The following is a 27,846-nucleotide window of genomic DNA, read 5'->3' as shown; positions in this document are numbered from 1 at the left end:
GGTCCTCCAGACCCAGCAACATTTGAAAAGAGCCAATGATCAAGACTTTACGGTTTAACTGAACAAATTGTAGCCTTCTGTAATCAACACGAAGTTTAATAATTTTAGATCATTGGTCTTCAAGTCAATATTCAACATTAATATAAAGAGTCTTTTCTTGTTATTTTCACCAGTGCAGGTTGCTGAAGCCTGTTGTGCATAATTGAGCTGCTACAGTTCCTTCATTACAACAGCACTTGATCGAGGTTCATTTGCTTCAAAGCATTTTCAGGTGTTCTGAAATCAGTGTGAGATGTCCTGTATGAATGCAAGTTTCCTTTTCCTAACAAAGCAATTGCTGTAAGATTATAGCTCCCTTACTGTAAAGAAATGTCTCCTTACACCTAGAGAGTGTTCAAATATATAAAGAGTGAGCTGATGGCTTGATTTTTCTACTTCTTACCAGGTTCCATCTCAAAACATACTTCGAGCTGGAAAGATTTTACGAAATGCAATACTGTCTCAAGCTCCTCACATGATAAGAGATCGGAAATACCACCTGAAAACGTACAAGTGAGTACGGTACAGCAGGATTGTGACGTTTATTTTGGTCATTCTTTAGAACATTGCTTTCTTTACAGTTTTTCTACCTGGTTAGAAATTAGTACTGCCAATAGAAAAAATGATTAAACCTTCTTTGAAAATGTGGGTGTAATGGAGCATCACCAGCTCTCATCTCTTCAATTTCCATCCTATGTTCCTTCAGTCCTGCATTTACAAGGAACCATCTGAGCTCTGATGGGTGACTCCTATGGAGTGAGGGAGTCTTTGTGTCCTCTTTTGAAAGACTGGTGAATTTTGGTCTGAATTGAATTGACTTTATTCCTTACATCCTTCATATACAAGTAAAAATCTTTACGTTACATCTCTGTCTAAATATGCAATGTGCAGTTTATAGTAATTTATAATAAATGCTATGTACAACAGGACAGTCAATATAACCTAGAAATACAGTTGCATCAGCATGAATTAATCAGGCTGACGGCCTGGCGGAAGAAGCTGTCCCAGAGCCTGTTGGTCCTGGCTTTTAGGCTGCGGTACCATTTCCCAGATGGCAGAAGCTGGATTAGTTTGTGGTTGGGGTGACTCGGGTCCCCAATGATCCTTCCGGCCCTTTTTATACACTTGTCTTTGTAAATGTGCTGAATAGGGGGAAGCTTGCATCTACAGATGCACTCAGCTGTCCACTCCACTCTCTGCAGAATCCTGCGATTGAGGGAGGTACAGTTCCCATACTAGGCAGTGATGCAGCCAGTCAGGATGCTCTCAGTTGTGCCCCTATAGAAAGTTCTTAGGATTTGGAGGCCATACCAAACTTCCTCAACCTTCTGAGGTGAAAGAGGCGCTGTTGTGCTTTTTTCAACACACAGCCGGTATGTACAGACCACGTGAGATCCCCGGTGATGTGTATGCTGAGGAACTTAAACACAAAGTACACTGCAGATGCTGAGGTCAAATCAAGACGTACAAACAAGCTGAATGAACTCAGCAGGTCGTGCAGCATCTGTTGAAAGAAGCAGTCAACGTTGACTGCTCGTTTCAACGGATGCTGCCTGACCTGCTGAGTTCATCCAGCTTTTTTGTACGTCCTGAGGAACTTAAAGTTGTTCACCCTCTCAACCCCAGATCCAGTGATGTCAATAGGGGTGAGCCTGTCTCCATTCCTCCTGTAGTCCACAACCAGCTTCTTGGTTTTTGTGACACTGAGGGAGAGATTGTTTTCTTGACACCACTGTGTCAGGGTGATGACTTCTTCTCTGTAGGCTGCCTCATTACTATTTGAAATTAGGCCAATCAGTGTAATATCATCAGCAAGTTTAATTAGCAGATTGGAGCTGTGGGTGGTGACACAGTCATGGGTACACAGGGAGTAAAGGAGGGGGCTTAGTACACAGCCCTGAGGGGCTCCTGTGTTGAGGGTCAGAGAGGCAGAGGTGAGGGAGCCCACTCTTACCACCTGCCGGTGATCTGACAGGAAGTCTGGTATCCAGCAACACAAGGCAGGGCCTGCTTGTTCTCTTGATTACACGCTAATAGATGACACGAAACTATGTAGAAGAATGGTAGATTTTCAAAGAATGAAAAAGTGAATTCATCTTTTTCTTTGAGAGCTGTGTTCTTTGATCACCTCTCTTCAGATTATACATTTGAGATTTGTTTTTTTTAATCAAGATAATCAGGTTGACAAGTTATCAGTTTACCCATTATGTAAAACATCCTGCTTGGGAGGTTGGTCAAGAAGGTTTTGTTGCTTATCATTCAAGATGAGGTAGTGAATTGGATTAGACATTGTGTTTGTGAGAGAAGCCAGAGAATGGTAGTCGATGGTTGCTTCTCTGACTGGAGGCCGGTGACTAGTCAGGTGCCGCAGGGATCGGTGCTGGGTCTGTGGCTGTATGTCATCTATATCAACAATTTGGATGATAATGTGGTTAACTGGATCAGCAAATTTGCGGATGACACAAGACTGGGGGTGTTCAACACCATCCGCCCTGCTCTGCTGGGTGAGAGGCTGACAGTGATGCAGGTGGATGCTTCCCTGGTGTCATGGATTATTGATTACCTGACTGGCAGACCACAGTACGTGCACTTGCAACACTGTGTGTCAGACAGAGTGGTCAGCAGCACTGGGGCTCCACAGGGGACTGTCCTGTCTCCCTTTCTCTTCACCATCTACACCTTGGACTTCAACTACAACACAGAGTCTTGCCATCTTCAGAAGTTTTCTGATGACTCTGCCATAGTTGGATGCATCAGCAAGGGAGATGAGGCTGAGTACAGGGCTACGGTGGGAAACTTTGTCACATGGTGTGAGCAGAATCATCTGCAGTTTAATGTGAAAAAGACTAAGGAGCTGGTGGTGGACCTGAGGAGGGCTAAGGCACTGGTGACCCCTGTTTCCATCCAAGGGATCAGTGTGGACATGGTGGAGGATTACAAATACCTGGGGATACGAATTGACAATAAACTGGACTGGTCAAAGAACACTGAGGCTGTCTACAAGAAGGGTCAGAGCCTCTGACGTCTCTGACGTCAAGACGGCTCTGACGTCTCTATTTCCTGAGGAGACTGAGGTCCTTTAACATCTGCCGGACGATGCTGAGGATGTTCTATGAGGCTGTGTGGCCAGTGCTATCATGTTTGCTGTTGTGTGCTGGGGCAGCAGGCTGAGGGTAGCAGACACCAACAGAATCAACAAACTCATTTGTAAGGCCACTGATGTTGTGGGGGTGGAACTGTACTCTCTGACGGTGGTGTCTGAAAAGAGGATGCTGTCCAAGTTGCATGCCATCTTGGGCAATGTCTCCCATCCACTCCATAATGTACTGGTTAGGCACAGGAGTACATTCAGCCAGAGACTCATTCCACTGAGATGCAACACTGAGCGTCATAGGAAGTCATTCCTACCTGTGGCCATCAAACTTTACAACTCCTCCCTCGGAGTGTCAGACACCCTGAGCCAATAGGCTGGTCCTGGACTAATTTCCACTTGGAATAATTCACTTATTATTATTTAATTATTTATGGTTCTATATTGCTATATTTCTAGACTATTCTTGGTTCGTGCGACTGTAATGAAACCCAATTTCCCTCGGGATCAATAAAGTATGTCTGTCTGTCTATAGTGGACAGCGAGGAAAATGATCATGGCTTGCAGCAAGATCTGGATCAGCTTGACCAGACTGCAGCAGTAGATAGTCAGGATTCCAACCACCTTGAAAAGGAAAGAAAAGACATTAAATGAGAAGAAACGAAACTGTTTTGCGGATGAACTGGAAGAAGTTGCCCAGGTCCACAAAAAGCTTTGGCGCCATCTTCAGCTCCTGTCACTCCCTCCGTTATGGCTGTGGCCCTGGTGCAGGTTGATGGAAATAGGCCATTTAAATGGTTCAGCATGGACTAGTTGGGCCAAAGGACCTGTTTCTGTGCTGTACTTTTCTATGACTTCATGACTCTTTGACTCTACAACAGAGAACATTACCCACAGTCCAGTGTTCTGGTAGTCTTGATGTTCTGAATTTAGCCATGAACCCTGTTCTTCTACTGTTCTTCATGACATAGAAGTTCTTGACATAGAAGACATAGAAGAAGAAGTTCTTCATTTCTTCATGACATAAGTTTTTGAAAAAATCAACGTCTGCCCTAAATTACAAGCTTCATATCTATTGATATTAATTCTGCATTTCCATGAAACTAATTACATCTGTGGAATTAAGCTCAGTGAAACCTGGTCAGACTCAATGATTTAGAAACAGCTTCTCCTCCACCATCAGATTTCTGAATGGCCCTTGAACCCATGAACCTCATTATTCCCTTTGTTTTGCACAAGAAATTATTTTAAAAAAACATTGCTGAGGGAAAGAAACAAAATTTTAAAACTTCCACTGTAACCAAGTATTTGTCTTGAAAAAAATTCTGTCACATATTTCTAAAATAGAGATTCATTCTTGAGAGTTGAGATCTCAGATCAAAGAAAGACAACTGAAAGCCAGTAGCAAGCACAATATCATCATCAGTGCTTTTTAAACTTACTATACTTCTGTGCTGGCAGAAAATGTTAACTGAAGGTTAATAGTGACGATTGGTTCTGCAGAGAGATAATTAAATGCCTTAGTATTGTTTCTGTCAGTGCGCTTTGCCAATTCTACTGCAGCAAGTACTGAAGAAAGAGATTTGTACAAAGTGCATTTGAAGTGTTGCATTGTTTTTTAAGTTCAGGTCAGGATAATCATTTGAAGTGATTTTTTGTGGTAACCTGTTTGCAACTGCTGTAATTTGATATTTATCTGCACAATTGTTAATTCTACATCAGCTCAGACATTGGGCTGATGTTGATGCCATTTACCTCATTCTTTAACCAGGCAAATTTATAGTCTTTGTAACTTGAAAAGAAAAGCTAACAACCTTTTTATTGAATTAAAATGGGGTATTGCAAGAATAAAGCCACATTGCTTACAACTTCCTCTAATGCAGGGTTCCCTAGCTTTTTTTATGCCCTGGACCAATGCCGCTGAGCAAGGCGTCTGTGGGCTTCAGGTTGGGACCCCCTGTAATGTAATATCTTAGACCTATTTTGACTGAACCCTAATTCTGGAAAAATAAGACATTTTAACTTCAATGTACTGCTGAAAATAACTTCTTTTAATATGTTCTTTGTACCTAGACAATGCTGTGTTGGCACAGAGTTAGTGGACTGGATGATTCAGCAGACGGCATGTGTCCATTCTCGTGCTCAGGCTGTGGGCATGTGGCAAGTTCTTCTTGAGGAAGGAGTCCTAAACCATGGTAAAAATTATGTTTTAATAATTACAGTGTCTTCAAAGAATTACTAATGAATATATCAGTTACAACAAGTCAATTACCAGCCTCTTCTTTTACTGATAGTGGCTTTTAGGAAGTGTAAAATCAAAGGTAAAATTAAAAATGAAATTCAAAAATAGGCATATTAAATTAATATGAACTTTAATGAAATAATTAAAACTTAATAAAATAATGAGAAACTTAATAATAAAATAATAAAACTTTAGTTTCATCTATTCAAAATGGGAAAATTGAAATTGGCACAAAATCTGGAAATGTTGACTTTTTTTGCTGTGATAAAACTTTGACAAAATGTGCAGTATCACTTGGCAAGCTTGTTGGATACAGAATTCAGAACAAAACAGACTGATATGGTTTCTTTCCAAAGGTTCAGATTTTCCCCTGACACCCATCCTAGCTCTGCATAAAAATAATCCCAATTCTGCTCTTGTGTTTCACTGGCAAATGTGAGCTTGTTGCTCCAGAGTGCCATGGATATTCTATGTATTTGAGAAAAGATTTTGCGTCATTCTTGACATCAGAGGATGTATAGATTGGAGAAAAGTTCACAGGGCCTTCCTATATTGAGAATTCAAGGATGAACGGTGGCCTAGTATCTCCCTGTTTATTTGCTTTAGAAGAATACCAGGGCCTCAGTTGGTGGAAGCATCTTGAATCAGGGGAGCAACCTTTCTGTGCATCGATACAAAGACATATGCAGAGCACGAATCTGAAGCTTTTCCACTAAATAGTCTGATTGTTGAAGCCAGCACAGTGGGTGAGATTAGATGTACTCCAAAATAATCTTTGTAACTGTGACCTGTAGTTCCTTGTGTTAATATCTATGCTGGATAACCTCAATGCAGCGCTGTATAAGCTCTTACGCATGAATGAAAACTGGGGATATATTAAGTAAAAGGCATTGAACATATGGCGGGGGGGGGGGGGGGCGATAAGATTGATTTAGCAAAATTACTGGGCACTTTCCTGACCATATCCAGTAATTGCAGAAAAACAATTATAGAGCAAATTTTAACCTAAATTACAAAGACAGTGAAATGAATTTTTGAAGGTGTCATATTGAAGTTGCATATTCAGAATCAGAATCAGACTTTAATCGCCAAGTACCTGTGCACATACAAGGAAGTTAATTCCGGCAGATGTTGTCTCTCTGCTCATAACAATAATAATGATAAATATAAATGAAAATATAGAATATACATACAGGTAGTGCAATCCAAGTAATAGTTAGCCGACAGTTAACCGGCAGTTAACTGTTCAGCAAAGTGACCGCAGTAGGGAAAAAACTTCTCCAGTGCCTATTAGTCTTAGTCTGGAGGGATCTGAAGCGCCTACCGGACGGAAGCAGATCAAACAGTCCGTGCGCAGGATGGGAGGAGTCCTTTATACTACAAGAAAACTGCACTTTGTTAAAATGTTTTGTTATTAGCACGTAAACACTGTAACCTACCACTATAAAGCACTCGTGTCATTTAAATTTGTAAATCAATGCTGTCTCAGCGGATCAGGAGCACAATTTCCAGGACAAGTACCTGTTCTATCGTTTCCTGGACGATGAAAAGGAGGATGCCCATGCACCCACGGATGAAGAGAAGAAAGAGTGTGAGGAGGAACTGCAGGAAACAATGCTTCTACTTTCACAGATTGGACCGGATGCCCACATGAGAATGATTTTAAGAAAACTGTGAGTAAGATGACATGCTAACTTGCATCGTGTAAGTTAAAAGATTATCTTTCATTAATTTTTCTTAGCTTATGCTATCCTGGTCAGTTCCTTGTATAATATTTCAAATCAATGCTGGTATATCATTTATAGATATTTAATCAACCCTACGTGACAACTTTATCCAATTGGACCTTCATCATTGGAGAGATCAAGATGATAGTTTCTTGGTTCACTGATTGGCAAATTAGCCTTGAAAAAGTATTCAGCCCCCACAACTACTTTCACATTTTACTGCCTCATTTTCCAAATTTAAAATATATTGGAATAAGATTTTTTGAGCTAATGTACAAAACATTGTGTATCATGTCAAATCAAAAGAAAAAAATGTACTAAAAATTAAAATCCAAGAAAGTATTCATCCCCTCTGTAATTACTACACTAACTTTCCTCAGGTGCAGTACTGTGTAATACCTCACCAACTCACCCAATTTTTGATGAAAAGATTGGAGAATCACCTCAGTAAATAACCTCTCTCTCTGTAAAGTCAAACAGTATGGTAGATTTTCAACAGACCAGAGCAAAATGAAAATAAAAGAGCATTCAGACAGGTCACGGAAATGACAATAAAGAAGCACAAATCTGGGGAAGGATAAACGACCAACTCAAAGACACTGAACACGCCTTGGAGCTCAGGGCACTCATCAGGAAAAAGTGGAAAAAACATGAAGCCTGGCTGAAAAAAGCATATCCTTGCCCGTAAAGACTTTAATACTCTATACTTTAGATACTCTAAAAGTGTGGAAGAAGGTCTTGTGGTTGGATGAGACTAAAATGAAACTTTTTGGCCTCAACACTAAGTGGTACGTGTGGCGTAAATCTAATACTGCACATCAGCCAGGTAACACCATCTCTACTGTAAAGTTTGGTGGAGGTAGCATCATGCTATGGGGATGCTTTTCAGCAGCAGGGACTGGAAATCTGGCCAGGATTGATGGGAAGATGAACGCTGCTAAATACAAAGAGATCCTGGATAAAAACCTGCTAGCCTCTGCCAGAAAGCTTAACCTAGAAAGGAAATTCATACTTCAGCAGGACAACAGTGCCAAAGCAATCATGGAGTGGCTTCAAATGAAGAAAATTGATGTCCTTGAGTGACCCAGTCAGAGTCCTGACCTTAACCTGATCGAACGCCTCCGGCAAGACTTCAAGATTGCTCTCAGCGCCACTCCCCAACTAACCTGGCACAGCTTGAGGAATCTTGCAAGGAGGCATGGGCAAATCTTGCCCCATCACATTATGCAAAGCTAATAGAAACTTATCCAAAAAGACCTTTGGCTATAACTGTGAGTGGTGGCTCAACTGAGCAAACGGGGATGAATTCTTTTGAACTGCTGACATTTCAGCTTTTAAATTTTTAGAGTTTCATGCTTCACAAATTTTCCCTGCGGCTCTACTGTGAAAAAAGATCATGTGATTCACAAATAAAAAATCTCAGTTAAATTGATCAAAATCCCTGGTTGTAATACTCAATTATGTGAGCAAAGGGGTGGAGGTTGAATACTTTTACAAGGCATTGTACATCTAACTTGCCATCTAAGTTTCTTCTTTAGCCTTCCATCTTTAGTCCAGTGAGTCTTTGCAGTCAGAAATATACTGTAAACTAATGCCATCTTAATAAATCATGTAACACAGTAATATAGATCTGCTTTTATGTTTTAATGTATAGCATATGTGTTCAAGGTCAGCCAAAACAAATTTAGTAAGATCATTGAAGTTAAAAAAAAAAAGCCAGTTCTTTCTTCAGATGGCTTTCTAATTTCAAGGGGGCAAGAACCGTAGGAAACCTACTGGCATGCGGATTAAGACTCCTTACTGACTATTGTGATTTTGGAGACACTTACTCAGTTATTTTTATTGTTTATGTGTAATTCACAGGCCAAACCAGAGGACCGTTGATGATCTAGAAATCATATATGAAGAGTTGTTGCATATCAAAGCTTTATTACAATTTTCTACCGCAGTAAGCCTCCTTTCTCTGATTTCATAAGTGAAAGGTTTTAATGCTTTGTAACTCGTACTTAATTGGGCATGTGTTTTATAACTTGCAAGTAACTACTTACAGGATAACATTGTTTAGGGTCAATTTGACTTGTGCTGAGCACATCCACCATTTCAAATCATGTACATGTTGAGCGAGATTGCTGAGGCTGAGATTTGAACATGGGTGTTGCGGCCTAGCTGTCTAGGTACACAGGCCAGGGCAGTACAATATGGAGAGCAAGCTGTTGCCCATGTAGCAAGCTCTCCGCCTCCACACATCTGATGAATCCAAAGGAACAGCAGAGACCGATACAGTTAGGCACCAGTAGCGTCATAGGAGTTGCCAGTCAGCATTGAGAATGTAGCTCTGTCTTAGGGACTCCAGCTCTGGATCTTTCCCCTAGAGTTCACTACCAAAGCCTTGCCCATGAATGGGTACAGCTGCAAGCCAGCGAAGGTTTGAAATCAGAGTTCCCTTTTCCTAGATGACCTGCCAACCATGGTTGAAGAGACCCTTCTGCCCTAAGCGACTGGTTTTAATGCACCAAAAACTCATCTTTGCCCCTTATTCTGTTAGTAGAAGGTGGACTTAGTAGCCGACCCTCACGTGAAGGTCAGGAGCTGGACTTGGTTGTCAGAGGCTATTTGAGGTGCACGACATTAGGAGCATTTAATAAATTACTTCATTAATATACTCACAGCAAATAATTATCGCTGTCCAACATGGCCAGTTTCCCCATTTGTTTGACACTTCCAAGCATCATGGTAATATATTGTCTGTCCTGTATAAATATTCATGTTTGTCTTTGCTCCTTTTCCTCAGTCTGTTATGGAGAAGGGGGCTGCATTCCTGGCCTGACCTATTGAACATCTGGTGGGCTGTTTTTAGTTATTCAAGTTCCAACAATGATTTTAAATATTTCCATTTCAGTCAGTGAGTGGAGCTAGAACCTTTCTCACTCAGGCTAACGTCCATTTCCTAGTTCCCAACTTCCATTTCCAGAACCTGTATCTGGAACCAATGGTACTGTATATACCGGCTATATTTTCTGGGAAAGATCAACATGAGGAGTGTTGCTAGATGTTTCTTCCATTCCATTTCATAGCAAGTATGTTTCAGGAATGATGTCTTCCAGGTTTCCAGGTGTATGTAATTTTGTTTTAGTTGGGAATGCAGTTTAGTTACTTTTGTTCCAGGAAGTTATGTAATTTCACCCTGTGGATCAGGTTAAATTTTTCATGTACGACGTTATTTTACACCATTGCTCACCAACATCTGAGAAAGGTTATGGGGATAATCCTGGGAATTATAGACTAGTGAGTTTTGCTTCAGTGGTGGGCAAACCATTGTAGCAGGTTCTTAGAATCAGGATTTATGAACATTTGGAGAAACATTGTCTGATCAGGGATAGTCAGTGTTGCTTTGTGAATGACAGGTGGTGCGTCACAAGCCTGGTAGAGATTTTTGAGGATGTGACGAAACAGGGGTGGTGGTAGAGACAGATACATTAGAGACATTTAAAGGACTCTTTGAAAGGCACAAAGATGAAAAAATGGAGGGTTATGGAGGGAAGGATTAGCTTGATCTTGGAGTAGATTAAAAGGCCAACTCGATGTGGTGGTGCTGAAGAGCCTGTTCTGTGCTGTACTATGCCCTATGGTCTATGTTCAAAGATCCAGCCTCTATGTTCTTGAATTTCTCATTGGCAGCATTTCTCCTGTTTTTACCCTCTACAATACACTTGCACACTGGCCTTTAAATTCTGTCACATCCAAGACTATCTAAGTGCTTAACAGAACACCTGTTCCACAGCAATATCATAACTTTCTCTCTGCAAACAAAATCACAAGATGTTTAATTGTATCAGTTTCTCAAAAACTAAAATGTTCCATTAAAACTAGATTCATTTTCATTTTTAAAGCTGTATTTTAAACCTATTTACCAAGTCTAGGAATATTGTTAAGTGTGACTAAAGATGTTATTGAAAATGATTGTCATTATAATAAATCAAGCCAATAAAGCTTTCTTTTAAAATATATTTTTCATTGTTTTCAAGGTGAAACGAGAACTTGCAGGTGTTTTGGTATTTGAATCTCATGCAAAAGCAGGGACGGTCTGTAAGTATTGAACCAACCTAACAGATTCGAGGAAATTTTGTTTGGAAATATTAGTATTGTTTATGCATGGAAAGTTGAAAAAAGTTATTACAGGTTGTCAGGTATGATGTTGTGGCCATCACTGAATCGTGGCTGAAGGATGGTTGTAGTTGGGAGCTGGATGTCCAAATTTACACATTGTATCGGAGGGATAGGAAAGTAGCAGGGCTCTGCTGGTAAAGAATGGAATCAAATCAGCAGAAAGATAGGACACGGGTTCAGAAGATGTTGAATCTTCGTGGGTTGAGTTAAGAAACTGCAAGGGTAAAAGGACTGACCCTGATGGCAGTTATATACAGGCCTCCCAACAGTAGCTGGGATGTGGATCACAGATTACAACGGGAAATAGAAAATGCGTATCAAAAGGGCAATGTTATGGTAGTTATGGGAGATTTTAACATGTAAGTCAATTGGGAAAATCAGGTTGGAAATGGATCTCAAGAGAGTAGTTGAATGCCTACAAGATAGGTTTTTTTAAGAGAAGTTTGTCACTGAGCCTACTAGGTGATCAGCTACATTTGACTGGGCATTATGCAACAAACTGGAGGTGATTAGGGAGCTTAAGATAAAAGAACCCTTAGAAAGCATTGATCACAATAAGATTGAGTTCAACTTGAAATTTAATAAGGAGAAAGAAAAGTCAGGCGTAGCAGTATTTTAGCGGAGTAAAAGAAATTACAGTGCTACGAAAGGGGCGGTGGCCAAAGTTAATTGGAAGGAGATGCTGGCAGGGATGACAACATAGCAGCAATGGTGTGATTTTCTGGGGAATTTGAGGAAGGTGCAGGATAGATGTATTCCAAAAACAAAGAAATACTCAAATGGCAAAATTGTACAACCTTGGCTGACGAGGGAAGCCAAAGCTAATGTAAAAGCAAAAGGGAGGGCAGACAACAAAGCAAAGATTAGTGGTAAGACAGAGGATTTGGAAGCTTTTAAAAACCAACAGAGAGCAACTAAAAGAATCATTATGAGGGAAAAGTTGAAATATGAAAGCAAGCTGGCAAACAATATCAGAGTGGATAGTAAAAGCTTTCTCAAGAATGTAAAGATAAAAGAAAGATGAGAGTGGATACAAGACCCCAAGAAAGTAAGGCCAGAGAAATAATACGGTAATAGGGGACAAGGAGATGGCAGGTGAACTAAATGAGTATTTTGCATCAGTCTTCACTGTGGAAGACATTAGCCATGATTAGATGGTGGTGCAGACTCGATGGGCCAAATGGCCCTGCTCTGGTCCTTTGTCTTACAGTCTGCCTTAGTTTGTGTTAGGGAAATTAATTTGCTAAGGAAATTTGATTAAAGTTGATCGCAAGTAAATTAGACATAGACTTCAACGTTAAGAGAGTTTTATTCACAGTTTTGTGGGGAGTGGAACCACTAACAGTAGGGTTTGGACTCCAAATAATACAGAGAGCACAGCTCCTTTTATGCCTGTACAAAACGTTTGCAAAAGCAAAGTTTGTTCGATTAACCTTGTGAATTAGAAAAGATAAGCTAGGTTTATGTGCAGTTCTCTTGTGATAAACTATACCCATAGCAACAGCCAAAAATTAAAAACTCAGTCCTGTGTACAACTTTATATTAACAAACAGTTTGTCTCATATCCTTGGGTCTAATTCTTACAAGATAAGCAAATGCAAGTATTTATTCTAAGAATCATCTCTGCTGAAATCCAAGGCCATATCTATAACAAACCTAGCTGCAAATTGGTTTCCATATTCAAAAAGCCAATATTAACTCTTTATGTATCAAAATCTTTAACTCAGAATATTTTACTCCATAGTCTGTCTTGACTGACACAAAAGGGAAGGAACCAAAAGTGATGAAAATATTAGGCTGAACAACTTTGAAATATCAATCTACAGTATATGACATTTGGCGGAGTTGAACCGGATCCCATCTTTGCTAGCGCTTACCAGGGACAATTGAGATGACCCTGAGAAGTAGCAAATAACACAGAGCAAGGTCTGTGTGGTGAGGAAGCTCGATAACTGCTGGGGAAGAGGGCACTTGGTCAGTAGTTAGAAACATAGAAAACCTACAGCACAATACAGGCCCTTCGGCCCACAAAGCTGTGCCAAACGTGTCCTTACTTTAAATACCCTTAGAGAGTAAGACCATATATTTTGGGTATATACCTCAAGAATGGTTGAAAAGAAATAAATATTTAATGAATATACTGCTGGTGGCTGGTAAAAAACCCTTACCAGGAAATGGTTATCACAGGAGAGCCCAACTTTAAATGTATGGATAGAAATTACAATGGACATTTACAAAATGGAGAAGATAACAGCATCTGTTAATCATAAGCTGGAACAATTTGATTCATAATGGGAAAAATGGTTTAACTACATAACACCTCATAGACCTGATTTTATTCTCACAAGTCAATGAATGTGCTGTTGTTACGAACCCCGTAACTGGGTCACTTACCAGCAAAGATAGAGAGGTCCGTTGAAGTCTGATGATACTATTTTTAACAGTATTTATTGGTAAAAATACACAAAAATAATATCAATGCAAACATACAGATAATATACGTCGTCAATACTAGATCTAAAAGTGCGGGTATAATAATAATCAATAAGAAATAGCTCTATCGTTGTCTAGGGGATAATGTATTGTCCGATGGAAATATAAAAGTCACTCAGTTCAGGCAGGCTGCAGCCTTTGGGGACCGCTGGGTTTTCAATTGTTGGAGAGAGAGAGAGAATTTAGAACTTGCCAGCTTTTCCTTTTTTTATGATGTTGATCCTTCAAAAGTTCGTTGGTGGCCTCTTCTTTAGCTAAGCCGTTCTTCCATGGTAAGGCCCGCCAATTCCTAGGTGAATGGAAAAGGACGCACGTGGGCCCCCTCCGGCTGTCGCTATTAAACGCTGTCACGGGATTTCTAGCATTTCTCCTGGTGCGTCTGAAGGGGTTGTTCCCCAGACCCTCTTTTATCCTTACTCACGGGGTCTCAGATGTCAATCAGGTTGGGATGATGCAATCCCTCAACCAGCCCACTCTGGTCATTCCCTGAGGGCTTCAATGAATAGTACAGTGCTCAATACACAATTCCGTCTCCAAGAGACAATGGCCGGTATCCATGGTTCCGCCTTTCTGGGGGCCAGGACACATTCCAAACCCTTGTGGATTCTGCGTGCCTCTCTCTCATTTCCTGGGTCCCAGACCTGAATTAATAGCGATCTTGCGATTCTCAAAAAGGAGGGGGCTACTTTGTACCCTTCGGCCCCTCAGAGTTGTGGCACATTTGTAACACTGTAAAAAAAAGATCACTCCCTACTTTGTACATAGTTTTCTTCTTTTGATTGTTCTTTCTTTCCTCGTCTTTCTATAAGTGTATACCTCAGATAAATATTATGTGGAGATTTGTGACAAATATGATTATATAATATATATGTACAGTATCTGAAATGCATCTTATGGAAATGTTTTTTTGGTGATGAACTTCAATAAAAAATAAATTACAAAAAAAAGAACTACCTAGGTTTACCCATAGTCCTCTATTTTTCTGAGCTCCATATACCTGTCCAGGAGTCTCTTAAAAGACCCTATTGTATCCACCTCCACCACCGTCAATGGCAGCCCGTTCCACGCCCTCACTACTCTCTGCATAAAAAACTTACCCTTGACATCTCCTCTGTACCTACTTCCAAGCACCTTAAAACTGTGCCCTCTCATGCTAGTCATTCCAGCCCTGGGGAAAAAGCCTCTGACTATCCACACAATCAATGCCTCATCATCTTATACACCTCTATCAGGTCACCTCTCATCCTCCATCGCTCCAAGCAAAAAAGGCCGAGTTCACTCAACGTATTCTCATAAGGCGTGCTTCCCAATCCAGGCAACATCCTTGATTGTGAAATATGTCGTTGAAATTTGTTGTCTTTGCACCAACAGTACAATTTTGCAAGCAAATATGATGCATGGTAGCAGAGGGGTTAACATAACACTTTACAGTACCTGGGTTCAATTACCAACGTTGACTGTAGGGGTTTGTACATCCTCCCACAGTCCAAAGACATACCAATTGATAGGTTAATTGGTCATTGTAAACTATCCCATGATTAGGTTAGGGTTAACTAGGGGGTTGCTGGGCCATGGGGCTCCAAGGGCTGGAAGGGCCTATTCCACACTGTCTCTCAATAAATAAATAGATAAACATGGATTTATGAACATACAAGCATTTAATGCTAAAATGATTAAACGTTGACGTGTTATTTCATTAGCAATGGAATTACAGGCATCTTTTCCTGCAACTTTATGCTGCAATAACAACATTATTACTTTGTCAAAAAGCTGCATAATGAGCTATATTTTGTACAAGCATCAATAAAGGTTGAGTCTGGTTTTAAACTTAGCCTTATATCAGCGGCTTTGCATTCTCACTCTCACAAAAGTAATACAAGTTTCCACACACTTAAAAGAGAATAACTGTTCAATTTTCTGCACTTCTAATACAGTTTAAAAACAAATTGCCTCTGTAGTTTAAACATTGAATGAATCTGGTGCATTTGAAATGAGATGATTCTTGCTTTCATTCTTACAGTGTTCAATCAAGGAGAAGAGGGCACTTCATGGTACATTATCCTCAGGGGCTCAGTGAATGTCGTTATCTATGGCAAGGTACAACATGTAACTCACCATCTTTCCTGGAAGATTTGAAAGATGCATGCAATTATGATTCCAGGAACACTGAACTAAAAATTAGTCAAGTATCATTAAATTAAAACTGAAAATATGTGTTCAGACTTGACAACGCCATCATGAATAGAAGAACATTTAGTGGTTGTATCACTACTGTATTTCTCTACTCTATTTAAAATGTAAATAATTTCTACCATCATACTTGGTTGGGTGTGCAAAGAATCTGTTTGTTGGATATAAAAATATTATGCTTTTGTAGTGTATATCCAAGTTATATATTTATTAGGTAATTATTGCAAAGCTTCAGAGCAAATGACTGTAATCTACTGTGATATTGCAGGGAGTAGTCTGCACATTACAGGAAGGAGATGATTTTGGAAAATTGGCTCTGGTGAATGATGCACCAAGAGCAGCTTCCATAGTGCTTCGTGAAGATAATTGTCACTTTCTAAGGGTGGATAAGGAAGATTTCAACAGAATTCTTCGAGTAAGTGGCTTTTCAGAAAAATAATGGTTTAGTATCATCAGCAAACATAAATATACACTTGGTTCCTTCATCCAAAACACTGATACAAGATTGTGAAAAGCTGGACTCCCGATGCTGATGTCTGAGACACAGAACTGGCAACAACGTACCGAAGAGAGAATAGCCTGTTTGTTCTTACTGTCTGCTATATGTCTGTTAACTAAACCCCAGTCCATGCCAGTATATAATCACCAATGTCATAGGGTCTGATTTTGTTTTGTAGTCTTCTTAAAAACATTCTGCAAGTTCACTTTACCTGGTTTGTTCTTTCCTATTCCACTAGTTACAACCTCAGAGAGCACTATTTCTGTTTTATAAATCAGTGTTGTCTCTGCCAATGTTGTTTCTGTAAGGAGCTCTTACCAGTCTCTTAATAATTGCTTCGAGCATTTTCCCCACGATGGATTTCAGGATACGACCCATTGCTTGTTTTCTCTCTTCTCTGTTTTGTTAAACAGTACTGTTACATGCACCAATCTTTGGGAACCACTCTAGAATTTATGGAATTTTGGTAATGACATCCAGCATATCCTCGATCACGATTGCCATCAAAACCTCACCATCCTGGTCATCACACCTGATGACTTCTTACATTTCATCCCCATTCATTTATCCAATACATTTTTTATTTACAGTTAGTGTTTTACAAGGATGATGTTCAAAAACTTCCTATGAGTGGGGGGAAAAGATCACCTGCTTAAAATATACTGAACCATTGAGCATATTTAATCATTCAATAGCCAACAACAATCATCTTTAGATTTGACCTAAAATACGTTGTATTTATTGCACTGAAGCTTCAAATTGCAGTATATGTATTTATACAATTTCTTGTCTCTGTTTGAAATGATTGCAAAGACTGGCATCCCAGTAAAGTTCACATTATCCAGGTTATTCAAAGGCTCAAATTGATCACTTGAATTGTTCATTTGCACAGATGTGATTTTCTTTTAACAATTTATTTTTTTCTTTCCCCCACCCCCCCCCCATCCCTTGTCTCTGCCGTCACCATAACCCTCATACGTGTTAGGACGTTGAAGCCAATACCGTCAGACTTAAAGAACATGGAAAAGATGTACTGGTTTTGGAGAAGATCCCAATGGGTAGCAGAACCTCCAGCCAGGGAAGCACACAGGCACAACACAAGTAAGTTTACCATTACATTAAATGTTCATTTTCTTACCAGTTAATCCCAAAACATTTACTGCAACGGCTATTGTATAGGTGCTGTAGGTGCAAAGTTAATGGTCAGGGCATCCAGGGCTGTGATCTCAGGATTGCTACCCACTCCGTGTGCTAATGAGGCCAGACATCAGAAGATCTTAGAGTTTAACACGTGGCTACGGAGAAGGTGCAGGAGGGGAGTGCTGCAGAACTTTGGGTCATTGGGCTCTCTTCCAGGGAAGGTGAAACCTGTCCAGAAAGGACATGCACTGGAGGGGAACTAATGTTCTTGCAGGAAATTTTTCTAGTGCTGCACAGGGGTAGGGAAGGGGGTTGTGAGGAGGTGTAAACGAGAGTGGCAGGGAGGTGAAAGCCAGAGCACCAGAACAGACAGTAGAATGGTTGTGGGAAATACGTTGATAAACCTACATACAAGGTCAGGAATCAGAAGGTTGGGCATGGTGAGACTAACGTTCTGAATTGTGTATAATGTCAATGTACAGAATATTGTAAAAAAGGCAGGTGAGCTTACGGCATCGATCAGCACGTAGAATTATGATGTTGTAGCCCTTCATGACTCTTGGTTACAGGGAGCACAGGACTGGGAGCTCAATGTTCCATGATAGAGCGGGAAGGGGGAATTAAAGGGGGTGGGGTGGCATTACTAGTCAGGGAAAATGTGGTGGCCGTGCTCAATCAAGATAGACTGGAGAGCTCGTTTACTGAAGCTTTTTTGGGTGGAAATGAAGAATGAGAAAGGAATGACCACATTAATGGGATCAAGGCACCACTGCACAAGCATGTGGACATCAGCGATTAGACCAGCCCGAAGGATTTAAAAGAAGACAGCTTTATAGAGTAGAGGTAGACAGAGTAGGAGGGCTTTGGTGGTAGTGGGTCAAGGCAAGATAAGTTACTTGTGTGGAATAGGAAGCATATGTGTGAGGCCGGTGTTCTATAGTGGGTGTCAGATGTGGGATGTCTGGGAGACTCCCAGCCTCCCGGATGGCCACATCTGCACCAGGTGCATCGAGCTGCAGCTCCTTAGGGACCGTGTTAGGGAAGAGATGAGGCTCAATGACCTTCATCTGGTCAGGGAGACAGAGGAGGTGATAGAGAGCAGCTATAGGCTGGTAGTCACACTGGGGCCTCAGGAGACAGATAAGTGGGTAACAGTCAGAAGAGGGAGGGGCAAGAGTTAGGTACTAGAGAGTACCCCTGTGGCTAGCCCCCTTTACTCCTGCTTGAGTACTGTTGGGGGGGATGGCCTGCCTGGGGGAAGCAACAGTGGCTGTGCCTCTGGCACAGAGTCTGGCCCTGTGGCTCAGAAGGGTAGGGAAAGGAAGAGGAAGGCAGTAGTGATAGGGGACTTGATAGTTAGGGGGTCAGATAGGTGATTCTATGGACACAGTCAGGAGACCCGGATGGTAGTTTGCCTCCCTGGTGCCAGTGTCCAGGATGTTTCCGATCATGTCCAAGATATCCTGAAGTGGGAGGGTGAGGAGCCAGAGGTCGTGGTACATATAGGTACCAATGACATAGGTAGGAAAAAGGAAGAGGTCCTGAAAGGAGAATATAGGGAGTTAGGAAGGGAGTTGAGAAGAAGGACCGCAAAGGTAGTAATCTCAGGATTACTGCCTGTGCCACGTGACAGTGAGAGTATGCATGGAATGAGGTTGAGGATAAATACGTGGCTGAGGGATTGGAGCAAGGGGCAGGGATTCAAGTTTCTGGATCATTGGGACCTCTTTTGGGGCAGGTGTGACCTGTACAAAAAGGATGGGTGCACTTGAATCCCAGTGGGACCAATATCCTGGCAGGGAGGTTTGCTAAGGATGTTGGGGAGAGTTTAAACTAGAAATGCTGAGGGGTGGGAACCGAACTGAAGAGACGGAGGAAAGGGAGGTTGGCTCACAAATAGAGAAAGCTTGGAGACAGTGTGAGAGGAAGGATAGGCATGTGATAGAGAAAGGATGCACTCAGACTGATTGTTTGAGATGTGTCTATTTTAATGCAAGAAGCATCATGAACAAAGCAGATGAGCTTAGAACGTGGACCAGTACTGGTATGGTGGTATGATGTTGTGGCCATTACAGAGACTTGGATGGCTCAGGGGCAGGAATGGTTACTTCAAGTGCCAGACTTTAGATGTTTCAGAAAGAGCAGGGAGGGAGGCAAAAGAGGTGGGGGCAAGGCACTGTTGATCAAAGAGAGTGTCACAGCTGCAGAAAAGGAGGAACTCGTGGAGGGATTGTCTACGGAGTTTCTGTGGATGGAAGTTGGGAACAGGAAGGGGTCAATAACTCTACTGTGTGTTTTTTATAGACCACCCAATAGTAACATGGGCATTGAAGAGCAGATAGGGAGACAGATCCTGGAAAGGTGAAATAACAACAGGGTTGTGGTGGTGGGAGATTTTCATTTCCCAAATATCGATTTACATCTCCCTAGAGCAAGGGATTTAGATGGGGTGGAGCTTGTTAGGTGTGTTCAGGAAGGTTTCTTGACACAATATGTAGATAACCCTACAAGAGGAGAGGCTGTATTTGATCTGGTATTGGGAAATTAACCTGGTCTCTCAGTAGGAGAGCATTTTGGAGATAGTGAGGTAGTGAAGATATCTCCTTTAACATAGCATTGGAGCGGGATAGGAACAGGCAAGTTAGGAAAGCATTTAATTGAAGTAAGCAGAAATATGAAGCTATCAGGCAGGAACTTGGAGGCATAAATTGGGAACAGGTGTTCTGAGGGAATTGTACAGCAGAAATGTGGCAAATGTTCAGGGGCTATTTGTGTAATGTTCTGCATAGGTACGTTCCAATGAGACAGGGAAAGGATGGTAGGGTACAGGAACTGTGGTATACAAAGGCTGTTGTATATCTAGTCAGGAAGAAAAAGAAAGCTTACAAAAGGTTCAAAAAACTAGATAATGGTAGAGATCTAGAAACTTATAAGGCTAGCAGAAAGGAGCTTGAGTGAAATTAGGAGAGCCAGAAGGGGCCATGAGAAGGCCTTGGTGAACAGGATTAAGGAAAACCCCAAGGCATTCTACAAGTATGTAAAGATCAAGAGGATAAGATGTGAGAGAATAGGACCAATCAAGTGTGACAAGTGGAAAAGTGTGTATGGAACCGGAGGAGATAGCAGAGGTACTTAATGAATACTTTGCTTCAGTATTCACTATGGAAAAGGACCTTGGTGATTGCAGGGATGACTTACAGCGGACTGAAAAGCTTGAACATCAGAAAGAGGATGTGCTGGAGCTTTTGGAAAGCATCAAGTTGGATAAGTCACTGGGACTGGACAAGATGTACCCCAGGCTACTGTGGGAGGCAAGGGAGGAGATTGCTGAGCCTCTGACGATGATCTTTACATCATCAATGGGGATTGGAGAGGTTCCGGAGAATTGGAGGGTTGCAGATGTTGTTCCCTTATTCAAGAAAGGGAGTAGAGATAGCCCAGGAAATTATAGACCAGTGAGTCTTAATTCAGTGGTTGGTAAGTTCATGGAAAAGATCCTGAGAGACAGGAATTATGAACATTTGGAGAGGCATAATATGATTAGGAATAGTCAGCATGGCTTTGTCAAAGGCAGGTCGTGCCTTATGAGCCTGATTGAATTTTTTGAGGATGTGACTAAACACATTGATGAAGGTTGAGCAGTAGATGTAGTGTACATGGATTTCAGCAAGGCATTTGATAAGGTACCCCATGCAAGGCTTATTGAGAGAGTAAGGAGGCATGGGATCCATGCGAACCTTGCTTTGTGGATCTGGAATTGGCTTGCCGACAGAAGGCAAAGGGTGGTTGTAGATGGGTCACATTCTGCATGGAGGTCGTGACCTGTGGTGTGCCTCAGGGATCTGTTCTGGGACCCTTAATCTTGTTGATGTTTATAAATGACCTGGATAAAGAAGTGGAGGGATGGGTTAGTAAGTTTGCTAATAACACAAAGGTTGGGGGTATTGTGGATAGTGTGGAGGGCTGTCAGAGGTTACAGCAAGACATTGATAGGATGCAAAACTGGGCTGAGAAGTAGCAGATGGAGTTCAACCCAGCTAAGTGTGAAGTGTTTCATTTTGGTAGGTCAAATATGATGGCAGAATATAATATTAATTATAAGACTCTTGGCAGTGTGGAGGATCAGAGGGATCTTGGGGTCCAAGTCCATAGGACACGAAAAGCTGCTGCACAGGTTGACTCTGTGTGTATTGGCCTTCATCAATCATGGGATTGAGTTCAAGAGCCGAGAGGTAATGTTACAGCTATATAGGACCCTGTTCAGACCCCACTCGGAGTACTGAGCTCAGTTCTGGTCACTTCACTACAGGAGGGATGTGGAAACTATAGAAAGGGTGCAGAGAGATTTATAAAGATGTTGCCTGGGTTGGGGAGCATGTCTTATGAGAATAGGTTGAGTGAACTCGGCCTTTTCTCCTTGTAGCGTCGGAGGATGAGAGGTGACCTGATAGAGGTGTATAAGATGATGAGAGGCATTGATCGTGTGGATAGTCAGAGGCTTTGTCCCAGGGCTGAAATGGCTACCATGAGAGGGCACAGTTTTATGGTGCTTGGAAGTAGTTACAGAGGAGATATCAGGGGTAAGATGTTTTTTTACGCAGAGAGTAGTGATGTATGGAATGGGCTGACGGCGACGGTGGTGGAGGCGAATATGATCGGGTCTTTTAAGGGGCTCCTGGATAGGTACATGGAGCTTAGAAAATAAAGGGCACTGGGTATCCCTAGGTAATTTCTAAAGTAAGTACATGTTTGGCACAGCATCATGGGCTGAAGGGCCTGTATTGTGCTGTGTTTCTATGTTTCTACATTATAGACCGCCCAACAGTCTGTGGGATTTAGAGGAAGAAATTTGTAGGGAGATTGCAGGCTGTTGTAGGAAACATAAAGTTGTGATAGCAGATGATTTTAACTTCCCACATATTGACTGGAACTACCATAGAATAGAGTTCGGCAAATTTGTTCAGGAAGGTTTTCCTAATCAGTACATTGAGCTCCCAACTAGACTAGAGAGAGCGTGACATTTGATCTCCTGTTAGGGAATGAGACAGGGCAGGTGACAGAAGTTTGTGTAGGGGGAAGGCTTTGCATCTGCTGATCATAATGCCATTAACTTCAGGATAATTATGGAGAAAAACAGGATTTCAACATTTAAGAGAAATTTAGAAAGATACATGGATGGAAGTGGTATAGAGAGCTGTAGTTTGGGTTGCAGGTTGATGGGACTAGGCAGAGTAACAATTTGACATGGACTAGCTGGACCTGAGGGCCTGCTTCTGTGCTGTAGGCTGCCGTATTTTATGAGTTTATATCTGATTCTGACTTATTAGTGTGATAAGCACAATATATTATTGTAGAATTTCATTATTTTAAATATAAAAGTGTTTTGGATTTGTTTGTTCTTTTCATCAATATTGGGACTTTCTAAGCAATACTGAATTAGCTACTATGTTTGAAGTAAAGTTGCAGTTCCGAACTAACAAATTTAATTAAGATAATCGCTTTCTAAATCAATTTACAAATTTAAAATCAGATGTTATATGTTAATCTGTTTAGACTCTTTAAGAAGACAATGCTTAAAGTATGCAACAAGTTAAACTATATTTTCTTCAATTAACCAAATCGTCTTTTCGTTCCTCCAGGTACACTGTGAAGTCAGGCACTCCTGAAAAAATACTAGAACACTTTCTGGAAACTATACGCCTGGATCTGCCGGCTAATGAATCAACAGGTTTAATCTGTAATACATTTATCATGGCATGTTACTATGTTTCTATATCATAATATAATGATTTAGTCAGAATTACTGACTTATTACCATTAGAGATATTTCATTGAGAAAATGATTTCCTTTAGTCTGATTGATATGTTTCACATACCTGAATTAAATTCACCTCTCAGTTTTCTAAATGCTAATGAATACAAATCTATGTGATCCTATCTGTCTTCATTCATCAGTACTACCATTCCAGGAATCAGTCTGGTGAACCTTCACTGAACTCCCTACTCAGCAAGAACATCCTTCTAATGATAAAGAGATCAGAACTAATCCACAGTACCCAAGGTGCAGTTTCACAAAGGCCCTTTACAAGTATAGCAAGTTATAGCAAGATATCCCTCCTGTTAGATTTGATTCCTCACACTATGAAAGCCAGAACACAATTACCTTCTTAATCAACTGTGGCATCAGCAAGCTTACCCTCAGTGATGTGTGCACAAGGGCACCCAGGCCTTGGTACACCTACTGCTTACCCAGTCTATCACTGTTCAGCTAGTAACCTGCCTTCCTGACATTGTGACCAATGTTCAATGTTATTCTGCATTGCTCTGTATTGGCTGTTCCCTGACCAGATCAGTCTGAGACTTCTCTGCATCCTCCTCAAGGCTCACACTCCCATCCAGCTTCGTGCCATCCATGGACTTGAAGATATTTCGTTGACTTCTGTCACTGAAATCATTAAAATATACTTTGTAAAGATGTGATCGCAGCCTTGATCCCCATGGCACTCTAGTAGTCACAGCTTGATGCTTGGAGGAAGACCCATTTATTTCCATTCTCCATTTCCTGTTTGTCAAACCAGTTTCCCTATCCATGTCACCACCTTCCTCACAATCCCACATGCTTTACATTTGTATTTTCATTTCTTATGTGCTCCACTATTGACTGCTTTCTGAAAGTCCTAATACACTACAGTTACATCCTCAAAGCAGGAACAGGATACAGAACAATCCCAGTTTTAGGTTCCTCCATCCAGAATCATCGACCATGTTCATTTAAATTTCTGCTGTTGGAGCATAATACGAATGGAAATGTACCTTCATCTCAAAAGTTTGATAGAATTTGAGACTGTTAAAAAAAATCAGTTATAAGAACTATTTTATTTTGTTTCAAAATCTAGATTAATGGAGAAATATCTCAAGAAGTTTAAAATAAGATTATTTTAATTAGAAATAAATAGATTGGAAATGCAAAATATATTCTAATTTTTTGTTTTGTTTGCTTTCCTCCTTTTAGGTGTTCCTACACCGTGGTCTCTGGCTGACAAGAAAGGCGAGGGTGAGCACACATCTGTTCCTAGATTCTACCAGTATAAAATTGGGATGGGTGCAGGAGTGTAGTCTGTCCCTGAACCAAATGTTTGTTGAGCATATTCAGCATGTCCACATGTACATACCGTAAGCATGTTTAAAGTGCCCTTTTGGATTTTAAAACAAAAAACCCGCAGGTGTTGGAAATCTGAAATTAAAAAATAAAAATAAATAAATAAATTGGCTGTGAACACTCAACAGGACAGGTAGCAACTTTGAAGAGAAAAACAAAGTTAATGATTCAGGTTGACGATCTCCATCAGAATTAGGTGTCAGAGTTAAAATGCTGCGGCTCCTAGGAAGTTGAAGGTTGTATTTCTTAGAACATAATGATACGTTTCATTTTAAATAAATCTATTTGAACTATTTTTAAATCTCAGTGATTATCAGAGACACGGTGCCTGTAAAAAGTATTCACAGCTCTTGGAAGTTTTCATGTTTTATTATTTTACAACATTGAATCACAGTGGACTTTATTTGACTTCTTTTGACTGATCAACAGAAAAGACTCTTTCATGTCAAACTGAAACAAATTTCTACAAATTGGTCTAAATTTATTACAATTATTAAACACAAGATAATTGATTGCGCAATTACTCACCCCCTTCAGGTGAGTATTTAGTAGATGCTCCTTTGACAGCAATTACAGCCTCGAGTCTGTGTGGATAGGTCTCTATCAGCTTTGCACATCTGGACACTGCAATTTTCCCTCATTCTTCTTTGCAAGACTGCTCAAGCTCTGTCAGATTGCATGGGGATTGTGTGTGAACAGCCCTTTTCAAATCCAGCAATAATTCTCAATTGGATTGAGGTCTGGACTCTGACTTGGCCTCTCCAAGACATAAACCATTCCTGTGTAGCTTTGGCTTTGTGCTTGGGATCATCGTCTTGCTGGAAAACAAATCTTCTGCCAAGTCACAGTTCCCTTACAGACTGTATCAGGTTTTCCTTCGGGATTTCCCTGGATTTTGCTGCATTCATTTTACCCTCTACCTTCATGTCTTCCGGGGCCTGCTGCAGTGAAGCATCCCCACAGCATGATGCAACCACCACCATGTTTCACGGTAGGGATGGTGTGTTTTTGATACTGTGTGGTGTTTGATTTACGCCAAACATAGGGTTTAGTCTGATGCCAAAAAAGCTGAATTTTGGTTTCATCAGACCATAGAACATCCTTCCAGCTGACTTCAGAGTCTCCCACATGCCTTCTGGCAAACTCTGAGATTTCATGTGAGTTTTTTTCAACAGTGGCTTTCTCTTTGCCACTCTCTCATAAAGCTGCGACTGGTGAAGCACCCAGGCAACAGATGTTTTATGTACAGTCTCTCCCATCTCAGCCACTGAAGCCTGTAACTCCTCCAGAGCTGTTATAGGTCTCTTGGTGGCCTCCCTCACTAATCCCCTTCTTGCACAGTCACTCAGTTTTTGAGGAAGCCTGCTCTTTCCGTTTCTTGATGATTGACTAAACTGTACTCCAATGGATATTCAGTGACTTGGAAATTTCCTTGCATCCATCTCCTGACTTGTGCTTTTCAATAACCTTTTACAGAGTTGCTTGGAGTGTTATTTTGTCCTCATGGTGTAGTTTTTGCCAGGATACTGACTCAACAGCAGTCGGACCTTCCAGATACAGGTGTATTTTTACTAGAATCAATTGAAATGCCTTGACTGCACACGGTGATCTCTATTTAACTAATTATGTGACTTCTAAAACCATCGACTGCATCAGTGATGACTTCGAGTGTCATATTAAAGGGGGTGAATACTTACACAATCAATTATTTTGCCTTTTATATTTGTAATTAATTTAGCTCATTTTGTAGAGATCTGTATTCACCATGATGCAAAATAGTCTTTTTCTGTTGATTAGTGTCAAAAAAGCCAAATTAAATCCACTGAGATTCAATGTTGTAAAACTATAAAATATGAAAACTTCCAAGGGAGAGGGAATACATTTTATAGGCACTATATTAACCTTTCTAAGAGTAATCTGTCAAAAAGTCGTCATGACATTCCTGGGACCAAGTTCTCAGGATCCATCACATGAGGGATATCCAGTAGAGCGGTCCTCAGAGAGTTGAGGAATGGCTTGCCTACTTTGAGGAATGGAAGATGCCTGTGTGTGATTGTTTCTCACGTAGGATAGCCATTGCACAGCAGCTGCCATGTGCTCTCAATGGAGCAAGGTCATATTCCAGTGAGAAAGAGGTCCAAAATAACTGGAGATTGGATGCTGCTACACGCACACACATGCACACAAACACAGTGCAGGTCCCTGCATGAGGCAGGACATTCAAATGTGCATTCACCGTGTATGTGAACACTCCATGGATACAAGCTTGTATTTTTGTACAGGATCCTATTCTGAACTTTTTTCCTCAGTGTACCTCTTGGCTCCCTCTCACTTCACTCACCTTCTTCCCATTTAGCCCATAGTCTTCCTTTCTCTTTTGACTGATCCTCCTTCTACCTCTGCAGCACCCCAATCTCCAGCTGCCGACAGCTCGCTCTCCCTGAGTAAGGAGTCCTCTAACCACTGCCGCTGACTTGCTTGACTCAGTTGCCTTCCCCGACTCAATTGCCTTCACCTTGCCTGGTCTAGCAGATATGCCAGACAAAGCCTGCAGCTGAGCTGAAAATCCATGGCCACTTCTGGAAGATATTGGGGGAATCTTTATCTTCCCTCCTGGTGCTGGCTGATGGTGTCGGCCTGCAGACTCCTGTTGGATCCCAGCAGATCTGGGTGGCTTGCAATGGCACTTTGCCTGCTCGTCCTTGGGAGGCAGTTCAGTGTTGTTAGACATCTCTTCCCATGGCAGAAATGAGGGATTAGAGAGGAGGAGACCGGCGTGATGTGGTGGAGTCGAAATGCTGTGGCAGGATAGGAAAGTGGAGAAATTGGGGTTAGTGGAGGTCACAACTGACATCACATCACCTGTGCTGTGGCGTATCCCCAACTCGACACAGAGTGCCAGGAAATATGATCGAGCAAGACTAGGCCAGATGCAGGAATGAGAAAGGAGAATGGGTTTGGGTCAAATGAGCCAAGGGACCAGGGATGAAGTGAAGAAATACTATCCCTCCCCATGCAATGGAAGCCTGATATTATTAAAATATAACTCGGATGAAATAGCAGTAATCTTTTCAGTTGTTAAATCAATGAGCTTTGAAT

The 27,846-nt window shown here is 41.2% G+C and overlaps 1 protein-coding gene across 7 annotated transcripts in view; it reads left to right on the top strand.

Moving 5' to 3' along the window:
* Positions 1–27,846, top strand: part of rapgef4a (Rap guanine nucleotide exchange factor 4a) — a 271,696-nt gene that overhangs the window by 191,399 nt on the left and 52,451 nt on the right. For 5 of the 7 annotated variants that reach the window (XM_073047209.1, XM_073047207.1, XM_073047214.1 and 2 more), the window contains 10 exons: positions 446–552; positions 5,204–5,325; positions 6,862–7,045; positions 8,963–9,047; positions 11,125–11,185; positions 15,780–15,856; positions 16,218–16,364; positions 17,434–17,549; positions 23,228–23,325; positions 24,601–24,642. In XM_073047209.1, coding sequence (XP_072903310.1) covers positions 446–552; positions 5,204–5,325; positions 6,862–7,045; positions 8,963–9,047; positions 11,125–11,185; positions 15,780–15,856; positions 16,218–16,364; positions 17,434–17,549; positions 23,228–23,325; positions 24,601–24,642 — 1,039 coding nt within the window. The remainder of the gene's footprint in view (positions 1–445; positions 553–5,203; positions 5,326–6,861; positions 7,046–8,962; positions 9,048–11,124; positions 11,186–15,779; positions 15,857–16,217; positions 16,365–17,433; positions 17,550–23,227; positions 23,326–24,600; positions 24,643–27,846) is intronic. The other 2 variants (XM_073047210.1, XM_073047211.1) reach the window with 2 other exon arrangements.

The sequence above is a fragment of the Hemitrygon akajei genome, chromosome 5, assembly GCF_048418815.1.
Source record: "Hemitrygon akajei chromosome 5, sHemAka1.3, whole genome shotgun sequence".
Classification (NCBI taxonomy): Eukaryota; Metazoa; Chordata; class Chondrichthyes; order Myliobatiformes; family Dasyatidae; genus Hemitrygon; species Hemitrygon akajei.
This window is presented reverse-complemented; position numbering and strand designations above follow the sequence as displayed.